The 18,688-nt window shown below is 45.6% G+C and overlaps 8 protein-coding genes across 8 annotated transcripts; 2 read left to right on the forward strand and 6 right to left on the reverse strand.

Annotated features, from left to right (window-relative positions):
* Window positions 1-1,080: 1,080 nt before the first annotated feature.
* Window positions 1,081-2,139, reverse strand: DFL_001342 (uncharacterized protein; the record flags this gene model as incomplete). The annotated part of the gene is made up of 1 exon (XM_067629950.1): window positions 1,081-2,139. The coding sequence occupies one exon, from the start codon at window positions 2,137-2,139 to the stop codon at window positions 1,081-1,083; it is 1,059 nt and encodes a 352-aa protein (XP_067495920.1).
* Window positions 2,140-2,867: 728 nt separating this feature from the next.
* Window positions 2,868-3,641, reverse strand: DFL_001343 (uncharacterized protein; the record flags this gene model as incomplete). Its single annotated transcript, XM_067629951.1, has 2 exons — window positions 2,868-3,191; window positions 3,384-3,641. 2 exons carry the CDS (start codon window positions 3,639-3,641, stop codon window positions 2,868-2,870), a joined length of 582 nt encoding a protein of 193 aa, XP_067495921.1.
* Window positions 3,642-4,289: 648 nt separating this feature from the next.
* Window positions 4,290-5,433, reverse strand: DFL_001344 (uncharacterized protein; the record flags this gene model as incomplete). Its single annotated transcript, XM_067629952.1, has 2 exons — window positions 4,290-4,484; window positions 4,576-5,433. The coding sequence occupies 2 exons, from the start codon at window positions 5,431-5,433 to the stop codon at window positions 4,290-4,292; spliced, it is 1,053 nt and encodes a 350-aa protein (XP_067495922.1).
* Window positions 5,434-8,178: 2,745 nt separating this feature from the next.
* DFL_001345 (uncharacterized protein) lies at window positions 8,179-8,727 on the reverse strand (the record flags this gene model as incomplete). The annotated part of the gene is made up of 1 exon (XM_067629953.1): window positions 8,179-8,727. One exon carries the CDS (start codon window positions 8,725-8,727, stop codon window positions 8,179-8,181), a length of 549 nt encoding a protein of 182 aa, XP_067495923.1.
* A 214-nt stretch (window positions 8,728-8,941) lies between these two features.
* DFL_001346 (uncharacterized protein) lies at window positions 8,942-10,178 on the reverse strand (the record flags this gene model as incomplete). Its single annotated transcript, XM_067629954.1, has 3 exons — window positions 8,942-9,208; window positions 9,300-9,778; window positions 10,007-10,178. The coding sequence occupies 3 exons, from the start codon at window positions 10,176-10,178 to the stop codon at window positions 8,942-8,944; spliced, it is 918 nt and encodes a 305-aa protein (XP_067495924.1).
* Window positions 10,179-10,570: 392 nt separating this feature from the next.
* DFL_001347 (uncharacterized protein) lies at window positions 10,571-11,221 on the reverse strand (the record flags this gene model as incomplete). The annotated part of the gene is made up of 3 exons (XM_067629955.1): window positions 10,571-10,906; window positions 10,969-11,115; window positions 11,171-11,221. The coding sequence occupies 3 exons, from the start codon at window positions 11,219-11,221 to the stop codon at window positions 10,571-10,573; spliced, it is 534 nt and encodes a 177-aa protein (XP_067495925.1).
* Window positions 11,222-11,996: 775 nt separating this feature from the next.
* DFL_001348 (uncharacterized protein) lies at window positions 11,997-12,549 on the forward strand (the record flags this gene model as incomplete). The annotated part of the gene is made up of 2 exons (XM_067629956.1): window positions 11,997-12,263; window positions 12,334-12,549. The coding sequence occupies 2 exons, from the start codon at window positions 11,997-11,999 to the stop codon at window positions 12,547-12,549; spliced, it is 483 nt and encodes a 160-aa protein (XP_067495926.1).
* A 1,548-nt stretch (window positions 12,550-14,097) lies between these two features.
* DFL_001349 (uncharacterized protein) lies at window positions 14,098-15,768 on the forward strand (the record flags this gene model as incomplete). The annotated part of the gene is made up of 1 exon (XM_067629957.1): window positions 14,098-15,768. The coding sequence occupies one exon, from the start codon at window positions 14,098-14,100 to the stop codon at window positions 15,766-15,768; it is 1,671 nt and encodes a 556-aa protein (XP_067495927.1).
* Between the last annotated feature and the right edge of the window lie 2,920 nt (window positions 15,769-18,688).

An 18,688-nucleotide genomic window follows, 5' to 3' on the forward strand; every position in this document is an offset into this window, starting at 1 on the left:
GGTCGTCACTAGTCGACATTCTAACAGCTGGATAACCAAGGATTGTAAATTACAATGCCATCGATATATTCCGGATGAGGCAATTGAAACGATCAACCCGTTTCGATTTTAAAACCATGATTATATATAGAGGTCTACGAATTTATTGATTTTATGACGCGGGGGGGAAGAAGAAGAAGAGCAGTAATTACATGTTTACAAACCCTTGCAAAAGCCGTCTTAGTCGTTCGGAGAGATATGTATATATGGAAAACCTGTCGACGTGCCCGGGATTACTACACCGAGGCTATGGCCGGCTTATCTTCTAAGTAGACTCGTTTACATGCTATAATCCCTCGGTATATCGATGTTGGCTATGGGCTTTTAAATATTAGATTAATGTCCATGGGGTACGATATTAATTCGTACAGTCGGAGAAGAGGTATTCCGATATACTCATACGGTCCTCTGAGGTCTCGGGATACTTGGGCCATGGGGTATGAGGGAAATTCGGTCTGTATACTCGTCTAATGTGTATGTTCATACATAAACTCACAAACAGATCCGATGCTCAAACTGATAATCGAGCAGTTTATGAAAATACTATATAGCTATTCTAGATGGCTAAGGATTACAGACGTTGCTGTCATATGCATTGTATTTGCTGAGGTTGAGGCTAGTCACCAGATTTTTACTTGAACGGTGTCTTGATAACAGTTGTACTTGGGCATGTGGTGATTTTTTTTTTATACAAATCTACATCTTGAGAAGTTGGAACGGAATGGGAATGTTAAACAGGATTTCATGGTTGTGTAATTGTTCACGTTGGGGATAAATTTAGCGATAAGATTTCCTACTTATTCGGATTGTTCTCTAGTTTGATCGTGGGATGAAAAGCGATCGTATTGGATTCGTATTTTCTCATGATGAAATAGTTGAGCATGCCGTGGGCAATAGAAATTACAATATCGCCATACAAAAAATCAGGCACCGCCTGAAAAACGCCATGCACCACCCTTGAATGCCTTCCTAACACCGCTCAAATGAAGAAAAAGGACAAAATGCATACCTGAACAAATCACATGGTAACCATCAAGGTTTCTACCCAAGAGGCTTCCCAAAGAGCTCATTCAGCGTAATCTTCCTCCCTTTCCCACCCGTCCCGCTAGCAGCACTGGTATACCCCCCATCTCCACTATTATATCCACTATTATTCCCACCATTATTCCCCACAATCCCCAGCTTTGGTCCCAACGCAGCCATAAGATCGACTCCGCCGTACTCCGCCGTAGGCGTCATGTATGCCGGTGAACCCGGGTATTGTGGTTGATTGGGGTGGTGAAGATGCTGCATTTGTAATTGTGGTAGATGCTGATGCATCTGAGGATGTTGATGGTGAATCGTCTGTTGAATTTGTTGTGGTTGGGGTTGTCCCCACTGTTGCTGCTGTTGTACCTGCGACTCCGCCTGCGATCGATCGTTGTCCTCAACTCTCTTTCTCAAAGCTTCCGCTTCTTTAGCAGCCGCAGAAGCAGCAGCAGCTTCATCAATCTCCTCCATCTCCTTAACCAATTCCAAAACCTTCCTTCCAACCCTTTCGCTCTCGCTAGCCGTTGATGTCCCTTCCTGATCGAAAACACTAAGACCGTAACAGTCCTCCCAAGCCATCAACATACTTATAAGCACCGAATTCGTAGTATCTACGTTTTCAATCCTTTTGGGAAGTGGGATTAGGAGGTTATTCACTCCCTTGCGGTTTAAGACGAAAGCGTGGTATTTCCCCATTCCTTCTAACATTTTTGGATCCGGGGGCGTTGGAGATGAAGATGGAAAGTGAGGATGCGAAGGAAGAAGTTCGAGAAGGAACAGGGGTCCTTCTATGTCGAGTTTTTCCCAGTTACCGTTGCGGATTTTGTAAGCGGTTGAGTAGGAGGTTGTTAGGTGGATGCGAGTTAGAGCGGGGAGGAAGCGTTGAAGGACGGGGAAATTTAGGGAGTTGAGTTGTTCGAGGGAGGCGGGGGCGTCGTGGACAGCGTGGAGGGCTTGGAGAGAAGGCCCGGATGAGGTGTGCGGGTGGGATTGTTGGCGCCGGTGGGATTGGTGGGCAGGTCTGGGGTTCTGAGGTGGGGACGTGGGGTGGTTGGCTTTGCGGCGGGTCATTGTGAGGGTTGTTCGCAGAGGAAGAACCGGGGTGAGATGGGGAGGCTGATAGGATTCTTGAGGATAGATCGAGGGATCGTGAGGTACTTGAGGCGGATGGTGATGTTGGTGAGGATGTTCGTGATGATGAGGATGATGGAGGTTGGAAGTTGGAGACGTAGAAGCGAGGTAGTTTGTTTGTCGCACAGTACCAAAAAGGCAGTCTCGCGCACTAGGCCCAAAGCGGAAGTATGTTGATAACGCAAAAAATGCAACGCATTTCTTTCCTGACAAGCAAATTTGCTGCTATTTTTGTGTTGTCCACAAAATATTGCTACACCAAAGTCAGAAAGTCACGATGTTTATTTGCTACTGATGAAAGTATTACGAGGGATCCTATAATTGAACGGAAAGAGTTAATGGGGAGAGGAGAGCATCGGCTTTGCATTCGACTATCTCATGACACTACTAGATCGAGGCAGTACCCAGACCAATGTGAGCTAGTGCACATGAAGCCATAGAAAACAGGTGACGATATCATAAATAAGAAACAACGGAAACCTATATCTCATAAACCATTATAGTCCATGAAGCAGAAATCCGTGCATGCAGGTGGAAGTCGTTGGAAGGTTGAGGTGTCGATCGTGGATGGTGACAAGCAAGAAGAAGAGAGTACAAAAAACCCACTCGATGAAAAAACAATAATCTCAAAGTCGTCGATCAATAAAGTCCGTTACAAGCAAGGCTTCTTAGTAACGAGCAGATTGGTAACGCTTTGGGCGAGTGTCGTAAGCATTGGGTTCGTCGTGTTTGACACTATTCTTGCGAGAAACCAAGGTGAAGTCATCAAGCGGGGCTCGACTTTCGACTTCGATCTTCGCTTCGATGTCAATTATTTTCTTCTCGATATCATCCCTGATGACATAGGCTTTAGCAAGTCGAGCTCCAAGACCAGTTTTGTATCCACCGCCTTCTTCGCAGGGGACATGTGTCAGGACTTGACAAGCGAGGGCTGACTTGGTATGTGTAGGAACCTCAAGGATGCAGCAGAGAACGTCATTGTAGCGGGTGTTCTGATGCAAGTATAGTCAGCATATCTATTCCGTACCTAGGTTTTCTTAATATATGAAATTAGGGAAACTTGCAAATCTTTGGAGTTGTTCCAACTTCAAATATTGGATGGAGTCCATCTCGCGCCCCATATCAGTCAACAACTTGATAGCCATGTTGTGTATATGGGTGATATCGTTCAAGAACTCGTTAACCAGTCGAGCAGACAAACGAGCCACACTGGCGTAGTCATCTTCATGGTGCTTGTAAGCTTCTAGATTAGTGATCATATCGCGTAGGACAACAAGTTTATTCTCAAGTCTCTCCTGATCCGTGACGGGAGTGTTTGCAACGTCAACACATTCCGTTTCGCCCTTAGGAGTGGGAGTAGGAACGGTATGTTCAGGGATTGAGGTAAGCCTAGTTCCCGAGGCAGCTGAGGACAAAGTGCTGGTGACTGGAATTTCTGACATTTTGAATTGATTTGAAGGGAGGTATGAAAGGGTAACAAGACAAGTTCTGAAGATTGAAAGGAAATGAAGTTATTGGTGGGAAACGAGATCTAGGAGGCTGGCGAAGAGGAGAGGGAGATGTTGCGAGTGCCGAGCGTCGACGTTTAAATAATGCGGTTCCGCAATGAAGGAATCAATGTTCAATACACATATACCCTCCTTTCTTCCTATATACTCTACGCAAGAGCTACCAAACCCTGATGACGTAGTAAACTCTGCTTCTACGGATATCTAATAATGTTGATATCAAACTTCCTACGTCACCCCTACAGGATACAAGCTACAAGATATAACAAGATGAATACGATCCGTAAAACTAGTAATCCAGCTTCAAGAATCAATGAATTTTCCATTGCATTATCGGTATCAAGAAATATTTGTATTGTATTGTCAGCACTACGAAATTCTAGCATATCAAAAAGTCCGTTACAGTCCTACTTCCTCCCGGAATCCACCGAGGATAGTATAGCAATAGTACCATAACAGACAATACATCAGACACCACCGCTAAAAAACTTCACCGTCGGCACCAAAAGTAACATGCTTCCTCCCCTTCAAGAACTATTTATCGAACCAATCCCTCGCCATCATGGCATTGTCAGGAAGCTCTTAGAATACCTTCTCAAAGATCTTGATTACATCAAGACACTTCTCCAAATGTTCGAGCCAGTAAGTTCGTTCTTTGACTCCTCGATCGAGTAGGACGATTTGCGAAGGCGTGTAGATTCTGTCACGGCACATTTCTTTTATGAGATTTCCCACTTCACGTTGGAGGATTGGAATGAGCTTGTGGGTCATGTCCTTCTATATTGATTCAGTTGTAAATCAACATCTATGCCTTGTATATCGAGATGATATCAAGGATGAAAAACGAAAGGAGGAGAGGAGAACTTACGTGCAAAGAAATAGCACGAGGATCAGGAAAGAAGCTCTCATGAAGGTAACCCTTCCTAATCTGAAGCCAAACCCTATTCCACAGCTCGTACCTAACCATCCCTTCATTATCCGTCAAAACTTGAACAGGGTCATCGAGATCGGCGACAGCAATGAGTCCCTCATTGTAATAGTACTGCCCCATCTTCATTCCAAGATCCCAAGTATCATGATAATTGGGATTATACAAGGCGTTGAGAGGTTGACGGTAACCCTTATCCAAGGCGCGAGACGTAAGCCTCTCCATTGAATTGAGGAATTCGCCGAAACTTGGGATATCGGGATCGGGAGATCCGGCACGAGCACAGCGGGCGATTTGTTCGAGGATCGTGGCGGGGATTTTGGAGGGGTAATTTTCGGCGACGGCTCTTTTGAGCTCTTCGTTGCGGATTATCTCTGGGGTGAGAGTTCGATCCGCAACTTTCACCTCGGGAACGGGGACTGGAATGTTGGGATACTTTCCAGCCGGTTCAATGATGCCTGGATTGTCCGTTTTGACTTGGATGTCGCCGAAGAAGAAGGTTTCTTTTGGGGAATCTTCTTCTTTGGGAAGTGGAGTTGGAGGTTTGATGGAGGAGGTCTCTGGAGATTCCTTGGGAGCAGGGACTATGAGGACTTTGCCGAGATCGGAGGGATTACCAATGTCCTTGGGAGCGCGTTCCTTGGCTTTCTTTGGAAGAAGCTCTGGAGCTGGAGGAGGAGTATTTTCCCTTGGAGAAACCTTAGGGTCAGGGAGAGAAACTGCAGTAGCGTCAAACCCGTCGGCACCGGGCGTGAAGACATTGGCATGCGGGTTAAGTTTCTTTAATTCTGAAGACATGGCTGACGTATGGTTGTTGATAGGGAAAGACGGTGAAGGATATGGATGAAGACGGAAGACAGAAGATTGACGTTCGAAGTTTGAGGGAAATATTGTTTGCTAGTTGAGGGAATATCTTGTACGAGAGTGGGCGTGAGACGAGAAGTCTTTCTGAGGAGGAGCAGGTGTAGTAAGGATATCACCACCTACACTAAACTTTACGCTATTCGGATCAATGGCTTCGAGGACATTCCAACAAAAGCGTGCCTGCAGTACCCCTAAGATAGTTTCCTAGATATGATTCCATACTATTCTAGACCTAATACTGACTTAGGTAAGTAATTACTGCACAGATACATTTATTTACGTTGCTAACTGCCTTCTTCTCTTCCGTATATTTATCTATCTCAGTCCAGGAGCCCAAGGAGAACTCTGAGACACTCCTTTTCACTGGACTCCCTGCTGGGTGCGGTTCTATCGTAGGACCGAGGGCTGGCTATTTGAAATTGCCTTTCCTGGGCTATCAGGATGTGGACATAAGTTCTAGAGGATGACTGGAAAACTTCTTGAGGAATGGAGTATGCAAAGGAAATATCCTAATCTAACGACCGGCTTGGAAGTGAACCCAAGTTCTTTGGTATCATGGTAGTCCAGGGTCAAGATGGGTACTGAGTACCATGGTCGACTCAAAGACATTCAGATGGATATTCAGATTCTGTATGGACTAAAGAGGTATAAGAGTGACATGGCACCTCATGGTAGGCTCTTTCACGAGATGAGAGATGAAGGGCTCTGTAAATAGGAATTCTTCAACAGTGTCCGTTCTACCCGATGTTGATCATGACCTCACTAAGAGACACATCCTCAGCTACGTATCATCGCAGTATAAGACAGAGACCGTTCAGAAAGAGAAAGATACCAAGAAGCAATGACGTTGAAAACCTCAAGTTCAATATAGATACATCCCTCAGCATCCGAATGGTCAGAGCCTTGCCAATTATGAAGCCAAGATCGAACATCTGCAAAAAGGCATCAGATTAAATACATGACAAGTGTAAACAATCCATCGATAAAGACATGAGAATCAAAAGAAGAAAAGGGTCATTTGAGAACAGTACAAGCAATTGATTTAGATGCCAAAAACCTTCCATGCATTGAACAGGCAAATCCAGATCTTAGAACGCTTCCCAATGAAAATATGGCATAGGAAAAAGTAAAGACGAAAAGAACAGGATATGAAAATAAAAGTCGATGTTGATGCCGGCGCATAACTTTGACGCCAAATAAGACAAAAGGGTTTCAAACATACCAAGTGGACTAGATATCTATGAGGAAGGTAGTTGAGTTGATGGATCCAACGCATAACCAGCTCGTTATATTGAGCGACGTAAAAGTTCATCAGGTTAACAGTGTTCATCCTTGCCCGATCTGGCCTTCGAACTCGTGGGAGATCTGGTGGCGAGTTGTCAAATGGTCCCGTGACCGGGGCGCTTGTGGTGTTCCTTGAACAGGTTGTCGTCACATACCCCTGTAAACTATGGATCACACCGGTAGCGGCGGTGTTTTCCTTTGTCTGGATATGCGCGTTCGTAAGCACCTAGACCTGAGCGCGTTGAGATTAGGGCCCGCTTCGATCGCCACTAGATCCCGAAGTATTCGGAGTGGATGGTTGTCTGTTTTGTAATAGCTAGTTTAGGTTATGGTTGAAACGGTTACCAATCCCAAAATTAGCAGGGGTTTTTCAACATACTTGCTGCTGCCTCCACTGCTGCTAGAGCCATAGGCCCTCTTGTAATTGCCAGCGGTGTTGTAGGACGACATCTTGACTAAATTTATGTTTGAGTTAGCTCAATTGGTGATAGATTGGGGATAGCTCTACCACGCATCGGAGCTACCAAGCTACGGCTACTTACCAAAACTAAAGCTTGCTCGAAAATAGATTCCATCTCGTTAGAAAGCTAGGTATAAATTCCCGAAACTACGCAAGAATATAAATACATCAGTGACAGGGGAATAGATCCCGGATGGAAGAGTGGTGATGGGAGATAAGAGATAGGGACGACGGGAATAGGAGATGCCGATAGTTTGGATCGATGGTTGGTGGGAAGAGGTCGGGCCTTGTATAATGCCGCTGTAGATGCAGCCGCCCCAACCTCCACCACCGTATCCGTCACCAAACCCCATACTCCACGGACATTCCCCAATTGACTCCCCAATTCCACAGAAAACGACTAGGCCGCTTATAAGAGTCATAGTTCAAGACGGGAAAGCCGTATGCATGAAAGGGGCCCTCTGTAGGCGTCCTTTATAGAGCAGCGCATCTTATCCGGTTTCGAGGGCTAGAGTGCCGAATGCTCAGTAAGTACAGTCTAAACCACAAATCTTACTATTCTCAAACACTAACGACATCAGTATGCAGAGGCCTAATAGTGCAAAAATAAAGATTCGATGGCTCGATATGCCCTTATACTTCGAAGCCGTCTGTTCGGTGGGAAGGGAACGTATACGAGGGCCTGAAGAGCGCGTTTGGGATGTAATACCTCTTTGAGAGCCGTTCGAGTCTATATCGGTGTTGTAGACCGACGCCGGAGCGTCTTTGGAGATGAAGGGCCTCTTTGACCACACCTCGGAGTGCCGCTTATGGGTCAAGGACGAAACGGTTGCCCGTTGATATATGGGCGCTTCCCTGTGAGAATCGATTCTATGACGAAACGGCCGACTCCAAGAACGAGTTCAAGGGGCTGAGCTTGCAAGAGACTGTATTCTTCAAGGCATCATCCCCTTTGGCCTGCTGCTTGGTTTGACCTTGGTTTTGGTCTTCGTCTTTGTGTTTGCCATCTCGAAAGGGCGAGAAGTCTTCGACTCGGTAGGCTTTGAAGGTCTTGATTGAGTAGCCGACGGGGCTTGGACTTCAGTTGCCGATAAAGTACCAGGGAATATAGTAGCGACCTCCCCCTTACGCTTCGTGAAACCAGGACCCTCGACGTTGGCATCAGCCATGATGCTCTGCAAGATGGCAGTGGTGAATTCCGGGTCTTCATTGTCGCAAGCAAGTATCTTCTTATGAAGGATAGTTAGCATTTCCTTGCCAGAGATCTCACATTCATTCTGGCCGTGGCTGCTGAATTTAAATTTGGAATCGTCAGGAATGGCGGTTAGGGGGAATCTTTTGTACTGCTCGTGGACGGCTTTAGCGACGTGACCGGTGACATATTCGAACTCGAAAGGTTTTCCATTTGGTCCTCCAGCGACCCGAGGGTATCCCGGAATATTGAAGGCTGAAGCAGGCTTGACGGAAGTCTTCTGGACAAGCATGGAAGACTTCTGGACAGGATGGAAGTCTGGCTATCCGAGACTTGGGAAGAACTTTCAGTTGGCTGAGACTCGTTGCCGGCTTGAGAACTGCTTTCGGTGGCAGTCTTCTTCTTCTTCTTTTTTCTTCTTCTTTTCCTTGCCAGTCTGTGGTCCAACAGAAGCTTCAATGGCTTTAAGTTCTTCATCTTGCTTTTGAAGATCGAGATTGCTAGCCTCAGAGGGCAATGGTAGTGAAGGGTTCAGCCTCAGGAGCGGCGTCAGTATCTTCAAATTGGATCGAGAGCTTAGTGACATCAAGGAACCTAGCGAGGTAGGCAGGAGGTTTATCCGCGAGAACTTCTTTGAACCTTTCGCGAGATTCATTAGCCGCAGCTCTGAGTTCGGCCAGAACGGCAGGATCATTCGGGTTTTTTTCGTGCTTGACGGGTAGATGAAGCCATGGTTTTGCTTTCAGCTTGAGCCTTTCCCCAAGTATCTGGATCTGGTAATTCCAGAGTGTTGGTATCGACGTCGAAGTAGTGTTTTCGTTTTTCTGGCGTTTCGGTGAACAGACTATTGCGTAAAAGTCTAACTGGTTTGATAGACGAAGATGGGGTGTAGAAATTTTCGAGACCAGGATGGTTATGTGATGATGGTAGTGATGAGGAGAAAGAAGGTCGAGAGGAGGAGTTGGTAGTTTTGTGGGGTTTGAGAGCCTCAGCAACGTTATACATTTCTTGTGCTGCCTGTGCTGCCTGAGACCTAACGGACCGGGTTGGTCTGATTGGCCGTTGGAGCAAGTTCAACAGAAGAACCAAGTCATCTTTATCTTTCTCGGTGGGTTCTTTGCCAAAGTTAACAGAACCTTGTCGAGATGGTAACCTTACTAATGTCGAATCAGATGATCGAAATGTGTTAGGCAGAACAGCTACTTCCCAGGCCTGCATTGTTGCTGCTATGTCATCAGCGGCTAGAGCGGTAGCAGTTGGAGGACTGCAGGGTGGACCGCTGCCTACTTGAACTGCAGCTGCAAGCTGGGATGGACCTGCTTGGACGTGTTGTTCTTGGGCAGCTATGATGCGGAATTACTGATGGTTAGAAAAGTTCCCGAAACTTGAATATCACGAGGGAGTGATTTTGGTATCACAAGATTCCATCTAGTGTCGGTGAAACCTGGGGATTATGTGATATCGGATAAATGGGTCGTGGTCAACTTACGTTCATCATCAGTAATCTCATTGCTTCTTTCCTGGAGCTTCTTCTCGCGTTTGGTCTTGCCTTTCGTCCTTCTTTGCCTTACCTATCTTGGATGCGACGATGCTCTTGCTGGCTTGGGAAGAAATCGGTATTTGAGGATGAATGAGGGAGTCTGGGTAGATGGAGGTGAAGGCATGGAGGGCGTTCTTCAAGAGATCGCGCGGTGGATGCGCGGAATATGGGACTTGCTGCGGAAACGCTACTCCCAAGGCCATGGCTACGATGTCATACTGGATTGGAGTTACAAAAGCTACGGCGGTTTTGGAGGGGAATCTTCAACTAGGCATAGCGGTGTTATCTTCTTCTAGTAAGATTATATCAAGGGTGTAGGCTTCCACGAAGGTACTGTGGAGCCCAGGGTACAGCAAGAGGCTTCTTGGTAGCTCCTTCTAAAAGTACAGATAGGGACAATTCTATAAGGGAAAAGGGTATAAAGCAACAGGGTAAAAGATTAAAGGATCAGCGTATAAGAGAAACAAAAACTCTCCTTCTTTCAGATGTTGGTAGTGGAATAGAGACATATCAATTATATATGTCTCCTCAATCAATATCTCCTCGTCAAAAGGAATAGTCGTAAGCATTCCAATATACGAGATCGAAACAACCATCAAAACCTATATTCGGTCGTCAAACTATCAATCCTCCTCTCCTGCATCCCATTTCCCCAAATATTATCTATAGTATTTCGATTAACCCCAACTTGCTCGTTCTCATTCGCCTCGTAATAATGAATCTGAACGGAAAACTTGGTACCCATCTCATCCAACATCTCCTGGTTCTCTTTATTGCAGTCGGTGACTTGCTCGAGGAGATCAACAGAGAGGGTTTTGAGATCTTCGTCATCCCATTTTTGGGCTTCCTTGTCGAAGTGGGTGCGGCGGACGTTGCGGATTAGTTTGGCTGCTTGGGAGATTATGCGGTTTTGAGTGTGGAGGGCGACGGACTATAACAAATGACTTAGTATGTATGAAGGTTTTAAGAAGAATGGATGGAGAAAATATATACAGTCTGAAAGACAAGCTGATGGTGAGCCTGTAGACCTTCGACGGGAGTCGGATAGACCGTTTGAGTAAAGTACGCCCTTGTGCTGACCAAAGCAGTTCGGAACATCTGGATGGCAGTTATCAGGCGTCTCATGCCTTCCTTAAGTTGCTATTTTAGAATTAGCATTATTCATTCTTTTGGAATAGTATTAAGAGTTACATACCTCTCGTTTGGGACATATTTCTACCTCAGTCCAGTGGTACACACGGCCCATGGCGTTTCTGTAGTTGTTGGTCGTGGTGGTACTAGTAGGTACGGAGACTATACAGAGGGTAATAAAGGTATTGCCGAGAGCTCTTTATATAGCTAGAATGAAGTAATTGAGAAGCTTGAAGGAGGCTTCTAGATGGTAGATGAGGTAACCGATAACTGTTCCAAGGTTATACGACGTCTCCGAGATGGAAGATTGAGAGCTGGAGATGGTCAAAGTTTGAGAAAGGAGGTGAGTCATGTCGTAATAATTTATACCAATTTATGGACATATGACTGCCATATAAATTAACGCGATATTGTACAACGTTTCTTAGGGAAGGTAACTTTGATTGAATGTATCATTATATTCAGAATTCAATTAATATCGGATAATTTCCTAATGGAATTCATGCTATTATAGGCCAATGGCTGGCTTCGAGACTAAAGGGGCGAGTATACAATACAAATCATTTCGGGTTTGTACCGAGGCGTGCTGCAGACGTGTTAATATTGTGCGGCTTACAAACTATTACCGACTCTAGAGAGTTCCAGACAGACCTAATTTGATTGAGATCAAAGACCAAAGAATATTCGTTCGGAGGTTGCATGATGCGTACTCTAAACTTGTTTTGTGAAGTACAGTCAGCAGCAGATGCTGGAGACCCAATATAAAACCTCCAATCTTAGGATACAACTCATCAAGACATCCCCAAACAGCCTACATCTACCACCTCCTCCAACGACTTCCGGTAGCTAACCGATCCCTTATTCCACAACATCGTCATCAACAATCCACCATGAACTCTCTCCGCCAACTCGAACAAACCCTCTCCGCCCGTCGTAAAAGGCGCGAACACCTCACCAGCCACGCCTCTGCCCAACGCCTCGACCTTACCGAAGTTCGAAACACAAATCTCGAAGTCGGACTATACTCCGGCAGCCCACCTCCCTCCGATATCAGCAAGCACCTCAAAGATATCGAGTATACCAAGAAATGGCATACTATTTACCAAACTATGAAGGGAAGCAAGCCAACAGTTCCGGCAAATATGATATTGGCTCTTGTAAGATTTTGAGATTCCTCCAGATGCTTAAGAGGGGTGTGAAGTGCTGATATAGAGAATTATATTATAGAAAAATTTTGGAGAGAACAGAGTGGAAGAGTTGGAGGAAAAACTAGAGGCTATCGATAAATTCGAGAATCATGAAGATGAGTCGACTAGGGATACGTACCGGCCGAAAATTGATCTTTTTCGTTGGAAGATCAAGTATTATCAACAGACTCTGCTAGACGGCCAAGAGATGTTGAATAAGCATGGCTATGAGGCTTTGTCGAAGGATGACCTTTGAAAGGGATATGGTTGTTTCTGGTCAAGTCGCTGTACGTGACTTGGGCGGCTTAGTCCAATTAAAATAGGGCCGTAAATATACTCGGTCCCTCTGAGCTTGCTCGGAAACCTGCCAAAACCAGTATGGTAGTTAGATATCTAGATGCATCAATGGATTCACTATGAAATGTTGCTATTCAAACTCCAAACGAATTTCCTTTCTACGTGAGGTCTGGGTATGAGACCAGTCAATATCAAGCCCTAACTAGATATCGAACTTCTGGTAGATTTGAGAATTTGCGTTGACAGATGCGTAGAGAGGTTTTCAGAGAAACCAAGGCACCTCAAGATAAGCCCTATACGGTATGTATCTACTCAGTCGCAATGCGAGCTGTTACATCTGACTCAGGTCTACGCAGTTCTCTGAGTTGCTCTGCGGTAGTTCACGATCATGGGGTCTTGCAAATTACATTGTTGTTATAATTATAGTAATATTCCTGTCAACTAACTCAACCGACACAGCTTTTCCCTCGCGGTATCCAAAATAAATCCACAACCGCGTTCTTATCTCTTCAAAGATATTGTCAGTATTAGTGAATGCCTCGTCCTTATCAAAAAGCTCCAACAGATCTTCACGGAGAGGTTTCATTGAGCTAAACGATTTTACTATTTATACTAACGTATGTATCGTAGGTGAGAAGCTAGTGAGTGATCTCCGGGCCTGATTGACGTAGCTCCGACCTACGATTGAATTCCCACAATAGGAGATTTCTGCTGCCAGATCTTGAAGGTGGGAAGGCAATGGAATGGAGAGTATTCGGGATTCGTAGGTAGCTGGTATATGATAGCGTAATTCGAAAATTACGGGAAAACTTCTGGGGCATTAGTCGAGTCGTCTTCTATCAGGAGGATTATGATTTACAAGAATAGAGACCGTAGGAAGTAAGTGAAATCTCGCTTATATCATGCTGCTATGGTGTTTCGAACGTTGTAAACGTAGGTGCGGGGTACCTGACGATCGACGATACCGATGCAACGGTCTTATCAGTGCCGACGACGTGACGACAGATCCCCCAGAAACCCTCGCTTTAGACTGCTGGTATATATTCACTGATGACCTGCGGTTGTACTAGATTTGTTACTTCCCTCGATACCCTTCCTCTTGAGCTTGACAACAACATCCATCTTCCATCCATCCTTCTCTGACAGCGTTGTTTCGATAATCGCTATCACCTAATCTAATTGTTTCTTGCAATTCTTTCGAATCCCTAGTTTTCTAGTTTTATCTTTGAATTCTCTTCGCTCTAATCACTTCTCTCTGATCACTTCTCATTTCTCATCTCGAACTACTTCTCTCTTCTCACTCCCCTGACAGCGTTGTTTCAATAACGGCTATCACATTCATCTAACTCCTCACCCTTTTTTCGAATTCCCAGTGTTCTATTTTCATCTTTGAAGTACTTTCATCGCTATTGTTCACCATCTTACTTTCTATTCTCTCTCCCCTCTTCTCACTTCTCACTTCTCTTATTCTATACATCTGTACATCACATAATCTCTTCTCATCATCATGCAGAGATATCGTCTTCGCGAAGAGCTCATTGACTTAGCTCACACTGCCAATAGCAAGGTGTTATGGAACCCTGTTGTGAACTCCCCATCGGTGAAGTCCCACAAGCCTACCTCTCCGGCACGAACATCCTTGGGGTCAGATCTCATCCCAGTCGAGAAGCCAAAGTTTGCTTACACGATTGGCGTCCGTCGTGTCTCGGTTTTCAACCCTAACAAGGCTGCTCTCAGCAAGCCTATCGAGAAGGCAGCTGACAAGCCTGAAGGGACACCAGAAAGTGAATCCGGCGAGACCACTGGAAGCGAGTCTGAGGAGACCGCTGGAAGTGAGTCTGACAAGACAACAACAATAGAGTCTGACGAGAGAGAAGGAGCTCCCGTTGGGGAGCATATGGTTCAATGCAGCATCTCCCATATCCCATTGGGGAGTGCTCGTCGCGGCAAAGTCGTCCATAGCGACAAGGTCACCGGCGAGGATGGCAAGGTTGTACCTTGCCTCCTCTACACCGTCGAATACGTCGTTGAAGAGCGTATGGTCAACGGGGAGAGATACTTCTTCCCGACCAAAGTCTTCACCCCGAGCAACAAGATGGTGAAGAAATTCGGCGGCGAGGTGATCCCGGGGGTCCCCAATATCTATGGGGACGCCCCTTGCGACGCCAACTGGACCCACGAGGACGAGGACAAACTGCCCAGGGACATCGTTCTCTACTACGACAGGGGTTGCTTCTCGGGATGTCGATTCCCATACCGAGAAGTCATGGGAGAGGTCTCCACCACCCAGTCGGCATTCAATTATGATGACTTCGTTACCGAAGATCAAACTGAACCCGACTTCAAATTCACCTCTCGACTATTTCAAAGAAGTTCTTCACCTGCCGTAGACTCTGCTCCTGGCGTAAACAAAGGAAGGAGTCCCGTCTACCCTCCTCGACAGCATCCTACGACTTCTCCATTGAGAGATACTTACCCTGCGATTCATATCCGGTCTGAGGGGATTTGTCACTCGGTCGTAGAGGGGCCGGCTCGGGGCCGTTATAGCCCTCAAAACATTACTTGCACTTGTGGGTTCCGGCGAGCTTCCCTGGCTCCTCCTGACTCTCCGCCTCGTTCTAGAGGTGGAAGCACAACTTTCACGACTCAACAGACGAGTCGAGCGGCTGCCCAAGCTTCTACGGACTTTCTGACTCCCCAGGATAGTCCTGGATCCGCAGCCAGAAAGAAGAGAAAGGCGCAGGCCTTTGAATCCGGAGTCGACGAGTCGGAAGCCAAACGCCAGAAAGTCGGCGAAGAAGCCGAGTCTTCCGAATTTAGTGCTTCAGCTTTTTGTTCAGGTCGATCTACCGGCACTTCGGTTGGGAAAAAGCGAAAACACGAAGCCGTGGACGGTGAAGTTCAAAAGCCAGTGGCCAAGTTCCCGAGAATCCGTCTCATTGTCAATTCTCGGAGGGCAGTTGATTCGAATCCTACCCCGATGGCCACTTCTGCTCAGCCGAACCCTGAAGCGACTACCACGCAACAGGTCTCTAACGGAGGAACAAGATTACCGAGAATCAGGATCAAGTTCAGACGAGACGATCAGGATAAAGAAATAAAGCCACATCGTCTTCCAAGCCTTCTAATCCGGAGAAGGGGTCTCGGGGGAAGCGGACTGACCAAACAAAATGAGTAACCCTCCAAACAGTCCTTTCTCCCCGGCCAACGAGAAAACAAAAGATAACGACCAGGACGACCAGGACGACGAACGACCGGACGATCCACGATGGCCTTACTCTCCAGCCATTTTAACAGCTCGTACACCACAAGAACTCGGAAAACTTCATTCTCGTTCACTACCGACTATGAGCCACCACATCTCAGAATTAGAAGATCCCACAACTGATTCCTCGTTTTAATAATTATGCCACAACTTTATCACGCTCTTATCAATTTAAACAAGGAGATTGAGACCCTGTTCTTGGCAGACACACGCTCGTGCATCCTGAACGTTCTGAGTGTTGGGTTCCTGAAGGAGCTAACACCTGTGATGCGATTGGGGTACGGAGGTTCCCAAAGATCAAAGAAAGCGGTGAGAGATACTTCAAGACCTTTGAGCCCTTGGATCGAAGCAAATGGTGGATTTGGGATCCAAAGAGAGAATACTATTTTGACGGTATCTTTCTTAAGTCTCGGGTTCATGAATGGCTCTCTTGTCAACTTGAGGGACTTGGAAAATCCGTCATTGATAACGGGGTTTATGATCCGTACGGATTTCATTGATTGGTTTCCTTTCTTTTTTCTTTATTATTAATGCTTATTTGTTTGCTTTCTTTCGAGGTCATTTTGTTATTCCTGTTTCTTCGGCTTGCTTGTGGACATCAATCCTTGTCTGCAAGCTCTGCTTGCACTCACTTCCTATTGTTTTATAGATATTCTAGATTACTAGGTTTCTTTTTTTTTATTTTTTTTATTAGCGTTTTTACTATGGCATAGCAAGAGGCATTATATCGGTGTTAAGGCAATATGATGGTTATCAGGGTTTTTCATCTTACATGCATCGTTGAATACATGTATCTTTACATTAGCCTCGCGTATGGCACGACTAGTGTTTTGTAGTTCTCCTGTTTTAAGTTTTATTATTGCCTGCATGATTCTAGTTAGTTTTGTTGTTATTCACACTGGTAGCCTTGAGACCCAGCTCGTACTCGCACAGTATACATGTAACTAGCCCTGAAGGCGGACGTTATAGCTTTAATGTAAGAAATGTTGGCCCTGGATGGAGGGTACATTTTGCGAGGTTCACAGGATGGAAAGGAGGAATTTACGGCTCACATTGGACAAGATGTATTGGTGAGGCAGCGATGGTAGAGGGTGATGGGCGGAAGTTGGATAACAATCATGTGGTAACATGGTGGTTTGACAGCGGGCCATGGGCCTGATTTGACACAAGGGCAAGGTTGTCCCGAATAAATTCCCAGTAAACACTTATGTAAAATTTTTGAAACGATTCTCGCGATCTCGACGAAATTTGTATGTCATCAATCCTATTCCATCTTTTTTTTTTTACCACATTAAGAGGATTCTCATCGCCATCTTGCTGAGATCCTTGACATCTTATATTTGACCCTTCCGCCGGAACTCTTTGCAGACGGTTATATTCTTCACGGGCACTTTGCATCATGTGGGTTCGAACTTTCCGGCTCGAGGGTTTGTTAGTGTGAGATGTGAATTTGGGGCTTTGTTGATTAGTTAGTTGAGGTTGATTGATGGGTCTCGTAGATTTCGGATTGAAAATATATCTATGCGCGGCGTATCTTGTATACCCTACTACCCCCCCCCCCAGCTCCTCTATCATTCCAACTCCATTTAGTCATTCTGGAGATTGGGGTAATTCATTATTTTCGATATCAATTGGTTCTAAGATCTCATTATTTCCGCCGTTCACAGCGAGATTGCCCTTTGCGGGTGAAGCTGAGATATCGGTGTCTGCGTTTTCACGGATGTATTCTTATTGAGTTTCATCCCAGGCTCTGCCGGAGGAGGGGAGGTCAAGTTTTGCGAATCGTAGGGTTTCTAGATTGGTGGGGGACATTGCTATCCCGGTGTTTTGAATTACGGCGTCGATTTCGGGGGATACGGCCGCCTACTACGACGTTTTCGGAGTCATAGAAATCAAAGTTGCCCTCTAAATTGTAGGTATCTAGATTTTCTTCCTCTCTTTGGTATGGGAAACTTATTTCTGAGGTGTAAGAGGGAAGGAAATGTATTGGCGCCAAAAAGGGCGAGGTTGTCTTTCTTGTTCTTCGGCTCTTAGTTGATCGGCGACGATTTGACGATCGAGAGTGTTCGTGAAGTCGAGGAGGTCTTTGTTGGTCAAAGTGTAGGATGGGATCTCGCGGGGCCGTTCCTCTACTTCGGGTTTGCTCGCTTGTATTTTGTTTGTGGGGGCTTCTGGTTCAATTTTATTTTGGGGAGATAGTTGAAATTTGGGTATTTAGTCTTGAATTTGGTGGAGGAGAGGGCCGTATTGGTTTGTGAGTTCTGGGTATTCGACCTCTATGCCTTGCATGTTGTAGTTCAGGATCTAGGTTTAGAAGTAGTTAGAGGTGCTCAGATATACTTTGAAGGAAATAACAGCAGTCAAACCTTACCTCCTCGATCGGGATTTTCTCATCTTCTTGAAGTTGCGGATCATAGCCCAGCTCCCCCTCAGCTAGCTTATCTACTATCTCCAATATCCTAAACATCTTTATACTAACGCCCGTCAACCCAGCATTCGTCGCAATAATCCCCTCATCTATCTGTTGCCTCCTCTTCTCCACCTGTTCTTGAAAATCCGGTGGTTTGATCGTATTTTCAGACAATATCGGCTCCTTATAAATATTTTCTAGTGCCCGTCCTATACTCGCCGCATTCTCCGCCAGCACGTCTCGTAACGTCAAAGGAACACTATCACTTAATTCATCATATAAACCCCATAGATTTGAAGGCTATATACCCGCTTGGTTTTCTAACACATTTCAATCCAGTCTCTTATATATCTATAAATATTCTGTTGGGGTACCTCGGGTAGCCACCGAAGTGTTTCTGTAAACCACGTTCCTATTTCCCAT

Source organism: Arthrobotrys flagrans (genome assembly GCF_004000055.1).
Source record: "Arthrobotrys flagrans strain CBS H-5679 chromosome Unknown unitig_15, whole genome shotgun sequence".
In the NCBI taxonomy this organism is placed as follows: Eukaryota; Fungi; Ascomycota; class Orbiliomycetes; order Orbiliales; family Orbiliaceae; genus Arthrobotrys; species Arthrobotrys flagrans.